The following is a 17,498-nucleotide window of genomic DNA, read 5'->3' as shown; positions in this document are numbered from 1 at the left end:
GACTGGAAAATCCTTCAAAAAAACGTCGGTCCTGTAGGGGGTGTGTCATGCCAAAACTCTTCCACCATCTGAATTCTTTCTTCCTGTGAAGTACTGCTCAGCTGCTAGGCCCAAGACACAATTATGATGATGTAATTTCAAAGCACTCTATAAGTTTCAGGTTCACCGTTGCCACGGCAGCATGAGTTAACATCAATAAAATGCTATTACAGATGTTTTGCAAAAGTGTGTTTTTATTATTATTAAGAAATCATTTACATTTAACTTGATACTACAACCAGCATGTTTCATTAGATTGTCTATTTAGCTCCATAGCTACATGTTTTATTTGCTATTACTTCATTTTTTAAAGGTGTGTTTTTATCAATAAAAAAATCAGTTGACGTTTAACTTGATAGCATAAACAACATATTTTGTTAGTTTATGAATGAATATTTAGATCGATAGTGGCATGTTTTCTTAACCGGTAAGTTTGAATGAATGAAAGTCAGACGTCTTTTAGTGAGTCATGAAAGGCACGTAGTACTGTAGGTGCGGTACTGGGAGTAGTAACTTCCAATGACCAGAATTCAGATCAGACACACAAAATTTTATTATTTAGTTGACAAAATGCATTTGTTCACTAAAATGTCTTTCTTTCATTCACGAAATGCCTTTTGTAGACAAAAATTCATTTGTGGCGCCACGTGCTGGACGATCAGGCAGGGAGCGAGGAATCAAGGATCTGGGAAACAGAGAGTCGGGAATGAGGGTTTATTGATGAAAACAGGTACAAACAGCAAGAGACTTCAATGACCGGACTGGGGAAACAGACTAGAACATGGACTAAATACACAGGACTACTCAAACTGACAGAAAACAAAACAACTGGTTACAATCGGGGTAGCACATGTGGTTAATGAGGGGGCGTGCCGCACACGAGGATCGTACGAGCAGGTCATACCATTTAGTTGATAAAATGCATTTTGTGAATGAAATTACTTATTACTGAAAGTAGATTCACCCTTAGTTCACGAAATGCAAGGTGCTGATATCAAAGTTAAATGCACAAAATTAAACATTCTTTTTGATTTCTGTGCACGAAAGAAAGTGAAGTCTTGCTTTTATGGACAAAATGTGTGAAAAGTGGAGTTTTTCTTTTTGTGGACAAAATACAGCAAGGCATTCCTTGATTTTGTCAATAAATAATGCATTTTTTATGGCACAAAATGTTATTTTCAGCACGAAATTGAGCGCTTGGCCCTATAAATTCTGTACACTTGAACTAGCAGAGTTTTTTTTTTGATTTAAGCATACTGTTACACTTGCATTACTTATAACTACTCTATGGGCCGCCATTTGTAAAGGTACTAAACATTTTTGTACTTGCCACTTTTTCAACATTTAGTGCAATTTTCTGACATTTAGCTAGAAGTAGGAGGTGTTGTGTATCATCAAGTTTTTTTTCTGTGTAGGTTATGTTCAAAATTGTTTATCCTATGTAAATTTAAATGGCTAAATATATTAAATGTAAATGTTAAATGTAAATATAAATGTTAAATATAAATGTTTACGAGCGTCGCTCTTTCGTATATTGGTCAATACCGACACGCAAACGTGCGATCTTTCACGAGATGTGTTTAGTGATTTTCATCTGACAAACAGATACTGAAGTATGCAGTAATAATAATAATAGAATGAAGGGCAAACATTAATACAACAGTCTTCATGTGCAAATGAAAAATTATATTGTCTAGCCAAAAGGAAGCTACCATACTCACAAATAAACAAAAAAACTATATGTATACCTATTGTCACGACCATAGCGGGCAGCAGTGCGATCGTGCGGGTAGGCGGGTCAGGAACAAGCAAGGCAAGCGGAAATCGGGGCAAACGACGGGTTTATTGAGGGCTAGGGAGCAGGAGACACTTAACCACACCATAACCACAATGACGGACAGGGGAAATAGGTCAGACCAGGACTTAAATACACCAAGACTAATCAAAGGAATCGGACAAAGCTGGAGACGATCAGGGAATCAGTAATCAGGGGGCGTGGCACACACGAGGAGCGGACGAGCCGGGCATGACACCTATATGTATTCATTCCATTTTTACAAAAATACTCTGTAGACTGATGTTGCTAGCTATATCTGTTAGCTGTGACTAAAGTCAGAACTTACTGATCTCAGTGATGTAGGGGGCATTAATGCTGCATGTGCATTAGGGCACTGCCGGTTTCGCAGTTTCTGCGATTGGAACTGCCGTTTTGAAACGATTTTTTGCCATTTCCGAACAAAACGTTCAGCAGCAGCAGCATCTTACGAACTGCTGCCACCAACGAAAGTATGGTGGGAAATATTTAAGGCCAATTTATACGATACTGCTGATTCCCCTCCTGCCCCAAAATACATTCATAACTTCCCGATGTCACAGTGGAAGGTGTACATGATGTTGCTCCCGGCCGTGTAGCAATACCATGTAAGGCAGCGCGAACACCTGCCAAAACTGCGCGTTCTATGGTCTCCAAGTGAGCAGAACTCGCCATGTTGTCCTGCATCAGCCCTAACCAGTGTTGCCAACTATTTTCAATGGAAAGTAGCTAAAGTCTGCTCGAAAAGTCGCCAAATGTCGCTAGGTGACGTAATGCGCACATTTGCATATTGATGACGTAATTACGTTGTGTTTGCATTCTGCGTGTTTTCCCTAATCTTTCCTCACGTATCCAATATAGAACTGTTAAAAATCAATATAAATCAATTACGTTACATATTTTCTGTTAGACAACACAACAGAACTTATTAACCAGCAGTTACATCCTCTGCAATGAAATAAGAAGAATAAATAAATAAATAAGAAAAAATAAGAAAAAACGGTCAAATTAAATAGTTTTATTTCAAGCAAAGGAGAAGCAGGTAAGTGATTGGTCCATGGCAACACCGTTTGCACATGCGCAGCTCATTCACATCTATGTCAGCTGCCATGCGGTCACGGGAATATGCTGCTCCTTTCAGCCGGAGCTAGCGCTCACTGATCAGAGCAGACACAGGGAGATGAGTAGCTGTACCGGGAAAGCAAGACCTCACGCTTACAGAACAGTACTGGCGACATTTGTAAAGTTGCTAAGGTTTGTCCAAAAGTCGCTAGATTTGTCGCTAGGCGCTTTTTTGAAAAAAAAAGTCGTCAAGGGGGTCTGAAAAGTCGCTAAATCTAGCGACAAAGTCGCTGAGTTGGCAACACTGGCCCTAACCTGCAACCACTTAGCGCGCTCTTGTCGGTACCGCCCATTTCTACGCAGATGGGCGTGGCTAATTTGCATACGTTCTCAACATTTAGAGTCTACATTTAACATTTATATTTGACATTTAAGTTTTACACTTAACATTTAGATATGTTAACATTTAACATTTATATCAAACATTTATATTTACATTTAAATTTTATATTTAACATTTATATTAAATAATTTTGACCATAATCTACACAGCAAAAAAACCTGATGATCTACAACACCATTGACTTCTAGCTAAATGTCAGAAAATTGCACTAAATGTTGAAAACTGGCAAGTACAAAAATGTTTAGTACCTTTAATAATGGCGGCCCAGACTTCTCTGTAATATTTTGGTTGTGTATTTGGGAAAACCGTTGATTACTTCTATGAATTTCGGAAGTTTCATAGAGCATTGCAGTCTCTTCATCTGATGGTACATGATTTATAATCAATTCAATTGTTCATTTAACACACCTCTACAGGGAGAAAAGAAACCTCTACTATTGAAACAAAAAATTCAAAAGGCAGTTTAACAAATTAAAACAAATTAAATAAATACTAAGAGTATTAATAATGTATTACTAATCTAGGAAACATCATTTTCATGTGGCCCACACAAGTTTGGGCATGTTCCATTGTAGCCCATTCACTGAAATGAGTTTCACACCCCTGTTCTACATACAAATGCATAGTAATAAGAGTATCACATACAAACTTTTCTATGGAGCTAAATGAGGGCCAATAGTTTTGTCAATCTGAAAAAAGAATTGAAAATAAAATTTCAAGCTTTGATGTTGAACTTCTAAAAACACAATAATGTATTCAAACTAAGAATAAGAGTTTGAAAGTTTTTTTTTTTGTTTAGAAATAATTTTGATTCAGTTCTGGAGTTTTTTAAATAAATGTTTTGATGGGCGACAGCAATGGATGTCCGGGCCTCAGCCAAGTGATAGTTTTATGAAACTACATGTCAGTGCTATCACGATCAGTGAGCGTGGATAATGCTCACGGGCAGGCAGACGGGCAGAAAAGCAGGCAGGCAGGATCGGGGAAAAACGATGGTTCAATCAGGAACTGGGAGCAGGAAACACCAGACATCGACTAACATCAATGACAGACAATGAACTGAGGCAAGACGGGGACTGAAATAGACAAGACAACAGAGTACAGCTGGGTACAATCAGGGAAGCACACGTGGATAATCAGGAGGGCGTGGCACACACGAGGATCGTACGAGCTGGGCGTGACAAGTGCATGTAGTGAATTTAGCATAAAGGTCCCAGTATGAAATTGACACATGAAAGTAGCCAGGAGCTACTCAAGCTCCAAGTCAAGACAGCCCAGGAACTTGTAACTAGGAACCAAGTTCTTTATTACAGGGGTGTGATGAAAGATTTAATATGTACTAAAGGAAATGCATCAAAAGCGGCCCAAACTAGAAAAGATGGCTGGTAAAAAGTGTCTGACAAATTAAAGTAAAAATTTAAAGTAGTGCACACTGCCTGTGTGGCTATGAGGGCCTGACTTCGCCTAGTTGGACTTCTACTACTGTATATGGAGCTAATGAATCTTTAAGATATAATATTCCATCTCGGCTGAAGTGGTATTTTTCAAAAAGAATATCATTCGGCAACAATAAAGGATTTTGCTGATCGCGCAAAACTCTCTCAATTTGAAATTCCCTTCTTATTATTTGTGCCCCAATTGCAATTGGTCGCTCATCCATGAATGGCGAGGCCAGGACTAAACAGATTTCCATGCACGGACCATGATTAAGTGTGTGAGCTAATCCTTGTTTACGTATAACAAACCTGCTCTGAGCAATTTTGAGGATTTGGATCTGCTGCTATGACAACTCATCCAGCAAGAGTTTCGAAAAACCGACAGATCCAGGATCATGCCAAATCATCAACAATTACATCCAGCTAAAAGAGTAATCCACTTGCGAAAAATACCCCTCAGGACTTGTCCCACATGTTTGTGGAACCTGACAAACATTTACAGTTGTCACAGTGATGTAGTTGCCGATGGATATCAAATTGGACCCCTTATGAAGGGTGTTATCATTGATGTTTTACATTATGCCTGTTAAATTTGCAATGAGGACATTGTGGACGACACTTTCCTCAATAATAACATGTATTATAAAGCTACTTTTCATGCATATTTATACACATAATGTCCTGGGGACAGAAATGGCACTGATTCGGTGGAATGGCCCCCATAAACCATAACCCTTGAACTTTGATGTGAAAGCACTTAATGTTAGCTAGGGACCGTAACTAGAAAGCTCTCCAAGATACAAATAGACAAATTTATCTAACATTGCATTTCATTTCAAATGTTTAGTAAATGATACAAATACCATCAAATGACAGAAAGCAACGAATATCCCATTTTCAACATGGGGACTGCAGGCTATATGACTACAAATTTTGCATCAATTTGTCTGAATTCAAATCTTAAACCTTTTGTTGCAGGATGGAACATTTGTGAGTATAACCTGGAAATGTTGTCTTCTATTTTTAATTGTTTTAAACCTATAGGATATGAGGTCATAATGTAGGCTATCATAAGGGTTTGAGAATACTTTTCGCTAATAATTAAATGTAACATTAAGCCTAAGAGCTCATTTGATGTTATTAATATAAATGCCTGGCTTGTGTAAGTCAATAGACCCATAGCAAGTAAAATAATATTGGATGATAGACAGATTTATAACTTTATATGGGTGAGGTATGAAAAATGATCTTTGACAAACTGATCAGTGTGCAAAGGTTAAATTAACCAGGGGTGGTACCCCGGGAAATGCCCTTTATTTTCTAAGCCCAGTGTTAACAGGCATGGCTTAATGTATATTATTGAAGTTTAACATATTACAGGTTATTTTATATTTATTAGTAGTAGTAGTTAAAATAACTTCATATAATAGTACGTGGGGGAGGCATGGTAGTGCAGTGGTTAGAACTGTTGCCTCACACCTATGGGACCCGGGTTCGAGTCTTCGCCTGTGTCAGATGTGTGCGGAGTTTGCATGTTCTCCCCATGTCGTCGTGGGGTTTCCTCCGGGTACTCCAGTTTCCCCCCACAGTCCAAAAACATGCTGAGGCTAATTAGACTTGCTAAATTGCCCGTAGAATGCATGTGTGAGTGAATGGCGTGTGAGTGTGCCCTGCGATGGGCTGGCCCCCCATCCTGGGTTGTTCCCTGCCTCGTGCCCATTGCTTCTGAGATAGACTCCAGACCCTCTGCGATCCAGTAGGATAAGCAGTTTGGAAAATGGATAATGGTACATTTTATTATTATTTATCAGATAATTATTCAATTAATTATTGTTAAGATTTTTTTGTAATTATTACATATTATTAAAACTGTGGCTAACCAGGGCAATAAAATGTTTGGGAAATTGAATCTTTTAAAGGTTTTATATAGAACCATACGGTTTATCGACAAAGAAGCCTTTTGAGAGCTTAATAAATTATAGAATCCATAGCACTATAGAATTATAGAATCCATAGTTTCAATTCTGAGTAAATTTGAGGTCTGTTTTCAGGTATGGATATTCACTCATATAATGGTTTTGTGGCAGTAAAATCACAAGGAGGGGCTTATGTTTGAGTCTTTAGCCAATCACAGTCTTCATGGTGTGACATTACCACATTTGTCTGTTTTTTTCTAATTTTCAAACTGTCCCTGAGGCTGGCAGTGTCTGTGCCTCAGCAGGCTAAGCCTCTGTGTTTATAAAAAAAAAAAAACGCTCATTCATTATTATTATTATTATTATTATTATTATTATTATTATTATTATTATTAATAAATGAAGATGCACCCTTACATTGCCCCATACAGTCTTTGCAGGCAAACAAATCCCTGTGTTTTGTCTATGTTTATCTTCACTAAAGGCATGCACAACAAAGCAGGTACTTTGGAAATCTGTGTGTCTTGCTGTTTAAGAGAGAACACTGCTTATAATTTATGCGGTGTCATACAATGAAGAGTGATTGGTTAAAAAAGTGAAATTCAAGCCCCTCCCTTGTTGACCTAGGGACACATTGAACTCAGCAAAAGCAGGACATGGTCCATCAAAGATCAAATATAGTTAATACAGTAAAAATTACAAATAGAATTATCCGTTTCACAAGGAGAAACCTCTAATCATCTCATCTTTCTTTTTGCTGTCACTCAGTACTGCTGCATCAAGTTTGTTGTGATTTGTCTCAAAATTCGACCAGGTCCAGATCTTCACCTATACAATGTGGCTGCAGCTTGGAAAAGATCGGACAACGCATTTTTCAGTTATCATGCTGACAAGATCAAGTGTCTGCGCCTGCGCCTGCCTCCTCTTTGTTATCACTGTGCAGTGCTGCTTCAGTTTTGGTGTGATTTGTCTCAGAATTTGATCAGGTCCTGATCTTCACCCTTAAAAAATGTTGGCAAAGGCTGAAAATGATCTGTCAAATACTTTTTGAGTTATCGTGCTAATAGACTCAAAAGTGTGAAACTACCCTTGTTTTTGCTATAACTATACAGTTCCTCAGTTTTGGCGCGACCTGACTCAAAATGTTATCACTTGCAGCTTGTCATCCCATTAATGTCGCTGCAAAGTTAGACAAGGATCCATAAAATTCTTTTAAATTTACTGTGTTGACAATACTAAGTGTCTTTTACAGCTGCTGTTTCCTTCCTTGCTGTCACACACCACTGCTCCTTTATATTTGGAGCAATTAGTCAGAAAATCAAATCAGACATAGACCATCATGTTTTTCATGCTGCAGTAATCACATTCACCACGTCAAATGCTGTCTGCTTTCACCCTTCCCTTTCCTGTCATTAAATAGTGTTGCTTCACTTTTGGGATGATCTCTCTCTAACTGAAAAAAAATCCAGCTAATCACCTATACTGTAAAATGCAAAATCTGAAAAAGATTAATCACATGTTTTTGAGTTGCTGGTTTAATAGGCACAGTGTCTGTGGTGGTGGCAGCGGACCGGTCCCAGACCCATGTGTATTCTCTGAGTCCAGATAATATAACACGAAATAGCCAGGCTGTGTGGCTGTAAAGGCCTAGAATCCCTGCTCTAGGTACTTGGTGACCTAATTGCTATAAACTACTTAACTCCACTGTGGTTTTTGGCAATAACACATTTACTTCAGATAATTTGATGCTATAGCAGAAGCATTTATTATAGCTAAAGGTTTACACAGGTATACAGTGTAAAGAATGTGCAAAGAATCTTTTGTGAGAAACTGTTACACATTGCTAAGACAATAAGGAAAAAAAAACAATGATCTTGCAGGCACTGTCCAGACAGTGAGGAAACTAACGCAGTTTGGCACAGACAGAAGGCAACAGTGTCATACATCGTAGGTTGTTCCATCCCTTTTCAGCTACATAAAAAAAAACAATTAATGGTTAATACTGATCAATGTATGAATACATTAATGGTTAACATAACATTGATGTATCAGTACATTTAAAATAACACAAAAACAGTGAAATATGTCCTCTAACTATGTCCTCCTGGTTAGACTTGACAGGGATCTGGGGCCTGTCCTAGGTAGCACAGGGCCCATGACAGAGTGGGCATAGACACACACACACACACACACACACACACACACACACACACACACATACAGTACAGACATCTGCATCTTATACAAGATCTTTTCCATTTTTTAAATGAATTTGCAAATTTTTATCACAATGTGGTAAAATGATTTTGTAAAATGATTTGGCCATCACTAAACCCAAAAATAACACAATGTGATATTTTTCTAATGTTCAGCCCAAAATAAATATCCTTTCATGTAACATTATGGAGGATATGGTGCAGACTGTGTATGGCATAGATATACTTTATTTATTTATTTATTTATTTTGGCGGGAGGGACCAGCAGACATTGGGGTCACTGCCCCCAGCCCCCCATTTTCCAACGCCGTTGCTGATTATATGAAAACTTAGAAAAGTCTTATTTCAAGCCGACTAACTATTGCAATCCTTGCATGTACATAATATGCAATGTCGATATTAATATTGCACAACATCCAGCCCTATTTCTTACCCAGAGCTAATCTGCACAGTCCAAGGAGACACACAAACACCATACACACACAAGGAGTGAACCGTTTACTATTCTATTAAAAAATGTGTGGTTATAGGTTTTTAACACCCTTACAGAAAATCAAAATTAACAGAAAGTCCATTGAAGATCCAATATAAATGTTAGCTTTTTATACAGAAATCCTACAAGAAACATTTTAGGCTCATTTGGTTCTGCATTGGATATTACCTCCATAGTTAATCTCTGCACAGTCTTCTACTCCAGGGTTATTCGGTTCTCCGGGGTTCCATTTGGTAAAGTCAAAAGGAGTCCCATCAATCCAGAGCCAGGTTCCTACCTGTACAAGTTGGAAGATTAGGGGATAGAGGTCATTCTTTGAGAGTCATTCCATGAGTATGTTTAATTGAAAACATTCTATATCCAATTAAATAAGCATGTTTGGATCTCTAAATTAAGTGCATTGTTGCAATATCATTAGGCCTCTGTACCTATAACTGGAAGTTTGCTGGTTTGAATCATGTCCTTGGCAAAATAGTCACACATCCACTGGGCTCGTGAGCAAGGCCCCCCCCCAAAAAAAAAAAAAAAAAAAAAAAAAAAGATAAATGGCTGACACTGTGCATCAACCCCAAGCTTCACTCTCGCTTAGATACCCATCTATGGAAAGCTTGTGAAGTTAAACAACATGGTCAAGGACAAGTCGCATACCCCCTCTTTAAAGCACAGCCATCTGGCAATTAAAACCCAAACAAACCGACTGAAGAACAGTTTTTATCCAAGGGCTGTGGCCGCCATCAAACCCCTCTTCCAGAACAGTGAAAAGTAACTGTGTGCACATGTTTAAGACCACATACACTGGAACAAGGCCTTTAATAATCTGCACTAAAAGCACTTTTATGCTGCTGCTGAATTCTTGTGCTGCTTAACTTAATGCTACTATTCATTTCGCTGCTTCCTTTAGTCTGTGCTCAGTTTTATGTAATTTATCTGGTGTTAATTAATTAAGTGATTGATTAATTGATTGATTAATCCATTAATTCATTCACATGAGTATGTCTCAAAGGCAGGGATATGCAAAAGTCAGTACTCTAGTGTACCGATATTCATACTTGTGCACATAGTAAATGAAGCATAATTTAGTTTTTTTCTTTCCCATTTCATTTTGTATTCTGACCGTTATCAGCACCGGGGTTATGCTGGTTAAGATATTCTCTCTAACCACATGAACCTCCCGGCCATATTTTTTTAGAAATTAACCTGGACAGATTACTTTTACCACTAAATTAATTTTACAAGTTGTCTGACCAACATCCGTTTGAATATCTGTAGGAAATCCATAAGAGAAGAACATGCAAACTGCACACACAGAGCAGAGATGGGATTCGACCCAGTAGGTGTGAGCCGTCACATCACCACACACCAGCTAGAGTAACTTAAAACAAAATGGTGTAATATTAGAGTATTTACATTCCGTTTCAAACTATATTATATAATGCCAATCACTTTACCTTTACAGCATCAAATGCACCAATCCAGGCGCGAGGAAAATGGCTGCCTGTGACTCTCTGCACAAACTGGTACTCTTCAAAACTGTGGATGGATGCCAAAGTCCCTTTTAAATGGATGCAGTTGTTCTGTGCAGAAGAAAAGAACAGGGGCAGTTTATAAATTGATGAATTCCTTAATCATAAACTCTTCATTGGGCACCTAGTATTTTCAGTTTTATTGGGAACTTTTCTTTATTATGCCACTCGCATTCATAAATTTTGTTTTATTTATTCTGTGTTGCCAATTAAAAATACATAAGAGAAAGTTAAAAATAGCATCTGTGCATCTATTTTTGTAACAAGACTGAATTAAATACAGTTTTGTATTTACAACGCAGTGTTAGAAATACTACAATTATCTGATGATCGTGCAATGTTTTTGGTTACGGGTTAAGCCACATAATAATTGTGTCATTGTAGAGATCTCCTGTGGCCCGTAAATGTGTAGAACGATTGTCAAGCCCTTCTTCAAAATGATCAAACTCTTCACCTTTCATTTACAACAAAAACATTACAATGAAAGCCAGAACACTGTTGTAGCAGAAAAACACATCTGCTAACTCCATATAGTTTCCTTTTCATATGTAAAATAATTCTTTTTAGTGATTTTATTCTGGGGCTATTGAACTGAAACCCAGGATATTTTTCTATAGCCCTCAACTTGAACCTGCTGTAGGTTAAATTCCCTTTTGAATGGTGGGGCCATGGCATAGGGTAACATTACTGCAAGGCTACTGTTCAACCATCTCATTTTGATTCTCGCCAAATGCAGTCTCTCTCTCTCTCTCTCTCTCTCTCTCTCTCTCTCTCTCTCTCTCTCTCTCTCTCACACACACACACACACACACACACACACACGTAGGGTATACCTATCCTCATGGGGCCCGCTCATTCACTTCTATGGGAAAAATGCTAACGCTAACTATGACAACCTTAACCCTCACCCATCCCTAACCAAAACCATAAGTAACCAAGCAAAATACAAGAGTTTTTAAATTTTAAATTTTTTCATACCAGTCACCGATATTTATAAAATAGAGTTTTCCCTTATGGGGACCAGGAAACTGGAAAAAAAATGGATATTTATCACGTTATGGGGACATTGTGTCTTTATAAGGATAGATATACCCGCCCACACACACACACACACGCACAATGTTCCCTGATCTATTCAGGTTTTTCCAAATATTTATTAGGACATCAGAGGTAAAACTTTTTTGACATTATAGTTAACCAGGTTAACCTAAGTACCGTATTATTTAACTATGTTGTAGTTAATCCATATAAAGTTTGGGATAACTATCATATGCTATCAGACGGGTCAGGCTGTATAAGGAGTGGAGCCATTGCCATTGTCTAATCTACAGCATTAGTACTAGTGATACTAGTTGTCTTCATAGCTTTGCGGATGAACTTCTGCAGTAATGTTAAATATTTAGGAACTACATGGAATTGCAAAAGATAGGGGATGCAAAAATATAACCTGACCTCAGTGCACTCTTACACACCCCGATTCGGCAGATTTCGCTCAGTCACCCAAAATTTTTTAAATCTTACAATCGTTAATTCCTTCAATTCAAATACAACGACAGGCTACAGTTTAAAAATAGAATAATGATATAATATTGTAACAAGTTTAGCCACATAAACAAAATAAAACACACGCTTCAGATCAGTAGGGGTGTGGTGGTTCGTTATATCAGTTGGTGTACACAGATACACAGTAATACATATCTGTTAAACCAGATGACACATCCCAGCTCTTTGCGTTAGAAGACTATCAACTAGACATCTGGTGTTGGATGCAAATTTTGTTGGATACAAAATACAGCAGCCAGAGGTCTTAGAAAAACTAAAATGAAACTGATGATGTTAGCTGTTTTATGCTCCCTGCACTGGCTTCCAGTTAAGTCTCGGATTAATTACAAAATAATACTATCAACTTATAAAGCACTGAATGGCCTTGCAGCAAAATATCTTAGAGATCTACTGGTCTCTTACAACCCCTCCCTGCCTGCTTCGATCTCAAGGAGCAGGATATCTATTAGAACCTAGTGTAGAAAGAACTACAGCAGGCTACAGAGCTTTCTCTTATAGCGCTCCTCAGCTGTGGGATAGTCTTCCAGCAGTAATCCATTGCAGTCAGAGGTGGAATGTTTAGGACCAAAAAGTACAAATCCAGACCAAGCTTTTGTTTCAACCAACCACAGTCAAAAAAGTTACTTTGAAAGAACTCAATTGAATCATAGACAGTGGTCCCACCCAACTACAATGAGTATTTTGAAAATGAAACATTCTTTTTACATTGACTATGTGTTCTAAGAACATAACATAGTTGAGTCAGTCTCACTCAATTTTCTCATGTCTAATTAAACCAACTGAATTGGTTTCTAGATTATGTAATATTATTTATCAGGGCTGACAGAAGGCAAGAGCTCCCCTAGTGGCTATAGGAGTGCATGTTTCCTAGAGCAGGTATAATGAACAGCAGCCTCATTGCTTTTAGACCACAACTTGGAATAGAAGAACAAATCAAATCATTTTGCTCATTTAATATCTAGATTTTATGAACAACCACCGCTGTTCAGTTTTTATTATAGACAACATCCTGTAAGGTTTTGGCAGAATCCTCTTCATGATGATGAGTGGAATAAACCACCTTAGAATATATACCCAATTTAAACTGAAAGAGAGTAATTTAGTTGGTTTAATCAGACATGAGAACATGATTAACTGAGCTATGTTCTGTTCTCAGAACACAAAATCACAAAATCAACTTAAACAGAATGTTTCATTTTCAAAATACTCATTCTATTTTTGTGAAACTGTCTATGATTCAATTGAGTTAATTCAAAGTAACTTTTTTTCAGTGTGCTTGATTGAAACAAAACCATGGTCTAGATTTGTACTTTCTAGAAATTAACTTTCCACCTAATTTCCCCAACACTGATTAGAGAAACATGAATCCTCCAGTTTTCCCGTGGACCTTATGAAATGCTCTTCAAGGATTCATTGATAAGTGCAGCACAATCTGAAATAACCAAGATTTTATCAGAAGTGGCATTTACCTGTGCATCCACCCATGATTTTGGTTGTCCTTCAAAGTAGAAGCAGCGTGAATGATACTGATGCCAACCACCAGGGCAATTGGCTGTAGGGATGTTCAATTCTGAAGAAAATCCTGTAGAATGAAGGAGGGGTGTTAGCTTTGGTTTAACTGACTTAATTATAATTAGGTGTTAGGACAGTTACAGCCTTCACAATAGGGAAGCTACATACCTACTGTACTCTTTAAATCCCCTATCTAACTTTAATTTTAGTCTTAAATATATATATATATAAACACACACACACGTATAGCTCAAAAAAAGGAACACTTTGAAAACACATCAGATCTCAATGAAAAAAAAAGTCATGTTGGATATCTATACATATATGGACTGAGTAATGTGTTAGGAAGGAAAGGATGCCCATGGTTAGATGGAGATGAAAATTATCAACCTACAGAGGGCTGAATTCAAAGACTCCCTGAAAATCACAGCGAAAAAATGATGCGGCAGACTAGTCCATTTTGCCGAAATTTCATTGCAGCAACTCAAAATCATACTCAGTAGTTTTTATGGCCCCATGTGCGTACAATGTCGGGACACGCTACTAATATCCTGGATCTCCTCTCAGATATGGGCCAGGACATCACTGAGCTCCTGGACAGTCTGAGATGCAACCTGGCAGCATCGGATGGACAAAACATAATGTCCCAGAGGTGTTCTATTGGATTTAGGTCAGGCGAGTGTGGGGGCCAGTCAATGGTATCAATTCTTTCACCCTCCAGGAACTGCCTACATGCTCTTGCCACATGAGGTCGGGCATTGTCGTGCACCAGGAGGAACCCAGGACCCACTGCACCAGCATAGGGTCTGATAATAGGTCCAAGGATTTCATCCAGACACCTAATGGCAGTCAAGGTGCCATTGTCTAACCTGTAGAGGTCTGTGCGTCCCTCCATGGATATGACTCGTCAGACCATCACTGACCCCCCACCAAACCGGTCAGGCTGAACAATGCTGCAGGCAGCATAACGTTCTCCATGGCTTCTCCAGACCCTTTCACGCCTGTCACATGTGCTCAGGGTGAACCTGCTCTCATCTGTGAAAAGCACAGGGTGCCAGTGGCAGACCTGCAAATTCTGGTATTCTATGGAAAATGCCCTCAGGCCACCCTCATGAAGTCTGTCTCTGACCAAATAATCAGAGACATTCACGCCAGTGGCCTGCTGGAGGTCATTTTGTAGGGCTCTGGCAGTGCTCATCCTGTACCTCCTTGCACAAAGGAGCAGATACCGGTCCTGCTGGTGAGTTAAGGACCTTCTACGGCCCTGTCCAACTGTCCCTGAGTATCTGCCAGTCTCCTGGAATCTCCCCCATGCCCTTGAGACTGTGTTGGGATACAGAGCAAACTATCTGGTAATGGCATGTATTGATGCACCATCCTGGAGAAGTTGGACTACCTGTGCAACCTCTGTAGGCTCCAGGTATCGCCTCATTCTACCAGTAGTGACACTGACTGTCGGCAAATGCAAGACTAGTGAAAAAACAGTCAGAAAAGATGAGGGAATAATGTCAGTGGCCTCCAGCTGTTAAACCATTCCTGTTTTGGGGGTCGTATCATTGTTACCCCTCTAGTGCGCCTGTTGTTAATTTTAATAACATCAAAGCAGCTGAAACTGATTAACAACCCCCTCCGCTACTTAACTGACCAGATCAATATCCCAGCAGTTTTATTGACTTGATGCTATACTCTGATTAAAAAGTGTTCCTTTAATTTTTCTGAGCTGTCTGTGTGGGGAGATATATATATATATATATATATATATATAAATTTATTTACTTTTTTTATTAAAGTGGTTGAAGTTTTAGTCTTAAACATTACCTGAATATCATGAACATTTTATATCTTGGGGGTCACCAGTGCTTGAAGTTGGAAAAACAGGTACCAGTACTCAACTTGTTAAACAGTACCAGCAGATTATGAAGAAAAACACAAAGAGATTATGGTAATGCGTACCAGTGAGTACTGGCCCACTTCAAGCACCAGTATCCACCTTCATTAGTCTATTAAAGTAGAATAACTCTTAATGAGAATCAAATATCTCATGAAGTCCAAAAGTTTGCAAAATGACAGTTTTGCATCCATAATATAAAAGAACATCATCACATTTCTCAAACAGTTCTTGTTCATATGACAGACAATATAATTCATAATTATATAACTATTATAACAATACTGCAGTTGTATAGTAAAATCAGTATGTAGTAGTAAACATAAAAAAGTAGAACTAATCCAATTCATTTTGCAGATGAACATAACTTTATCTGTTTTGTGATGTTTTAAATAAAATAAAAGGTACTAACCTATGGAAGGTTCCAGACTTTTAGTTTCATTTTGGAGCACTGAAATGCACAAAAATATGTTTAACATTCAACAGAAGAAGCCATAGCAAATCTTTTTCCATAGTCTTTTAATTGCATATAATGCACTGTGCCATTATGTATGTTACAAGTGTGGTAGCAGTCCAATCCATCGTGGAGAACTCTGTGTAATTAATTATGGGGTAATCTAATTCTATCACTTAGCCATAGTCCAACACAGTGGCAGCACATGAAAGAACAGGCGCAGATCTGGTTAACTGTATTACATTAGGGTCAAGTCACACAAATTGCTGGTATACTGGTGCTCCTCTGTTTACAAACTTTCAACTCACTTTCAGACATTTGAGGACCTGCTTGCAGTATTTCATAAAGAGGACTTTCAGGACTTGCTTACAGGGCTGGATGTAGGTTAATGTCATACTCAGGACCAAGCAGTGCAGGTTAAGGGTCTGGCTTAACGGCCCAACAGAACCCTTGAATTCACAGAATTTGAACTGCTAACCTTTGAAGTACTAACCACAGATCCTTAGCCTCAGACCCACCACTTCGCCAACTGTGATTGGCCATATTGGAAAAAAAATACTGCGTCCTATTTTGAACAAATATGGGATGAGTTTCGTCTCATATTCTTGACTCCCTGATTTAATAAAGGTTTTTGTTCACTGGTGTTCCAAGACACTCTGTAACCCTTGGTTATTCCTGCTTGGGTCCAGCTGTGTATGTTTTGTCCGGACCCCCCGCGACCCAGTAGGATAAGCGGTTTGGAAAATGGATGGATGGATAATATAATATATACATTGCAATTGGCATGAGGCAGGAACCAAGCAACCAGTGTAGGGTGCACACTCAGTCACACATATGCTACATTTAGGCACACTGATTCTTAAATAGCATGTTTTTGGACAGTGGAAGGAAACTGGAGGATTCACGAAAAAGTCACACATATACACAGGTTGAACATTCACATTCCACACGCACAAAGCATCGGTGTGTGGCAACAGCGATACCCATTGCCCCCCTGCTGTCATTGGCTTGCACAATGTACCATGTTAATATTGTCATGGCATTTCATGCACATGCAGTTGTCACATCGTAAAGACTACAAAGGTCTGCTGGGATCAAACCAGTTTTACTCAGTCATTGGAAACAAAATTTAACAAACTTTGCAATTTGAATAATGGTTCCCTTTCCACATTAGCCTTAC

General features: G+C 38.5%; 2 protein-coding genes across 3 annotated transcripts in view; one reads left to right on the top strand and one right to left on the bottom strand.

The window, feature by feature from the left end:
• Positions 1 to 17,498, top strand: part of LOC125721125 (lactose-binding lectin l-2-like) — a 116,523-nt gene that overhangs the window by 54,804 nt on the left and 44,221 nt on the right. The window lies entirely within an intron of this gene.
• The window catches only part of LOC125721126 (ladderlectin-like), a 124,172-nt gene that overhangs the window by 104,338 nt on the left and 2,336 nt on the right, over positions 1 to 17,498 (bottom strand). The window contains exons 3-7 of one of the 2 annotated variants that reach the window (XM_048997123.1): positions 16,277 to 16,315; positions 13,934 to 14,046; positions 10,827 to 10,952; positions 9,547 to 9,655; positions 8,408 to 8,640 (exon numbers count right to left, since the gene is read on the bottom strand). The exons of the other annotated variant lie outside the window; for it this stretch is intronic. Coding sequence (XP_048853080.1) covers positions 8,573 to 8,640; positions 9,547 to 9,655; positions 10,827 to 10,952; positions 13,934 to 14,046; positions 16,277 to 16,315 — 455 coding nt within the window. The 3' untranslated portion in view covers positions 8,408 to 8,572. Of the gene's footprint in view, positions 1 to 8,407; positions 8,641 to 9,546; positions 9,656 to 10,826; positions 10,953 to 13,933; positions 14,047 to 16,276; positions 16,316 to 17,498 lie in introns of those variants that run through there. 2 annotated transcript variants of the gene reach the window in all.

This window comes from Brienomyrus brachyistius, unplaced genomic scaffold (genome assembly GCF_023856365.1).
Source record: "Brienomyrus brachyistius isolate T26 unplaced genomic scaffold, BBRACH_0.4 scaffold32, whole genome shotgun sequence".
NCBI classification, from domain to species: Eukaryota; Metazoa; Chordata; class Actinopteri; order Osteoglossiformes; family Mormyridae; genus Brienomyrus; species Brienomyrus brachyistius.
The sequence above is the reverse complement of the archived record's forward strand: the minus strand, read 5'-3'. Positions and strand labels throughout refer to the sequence as shown.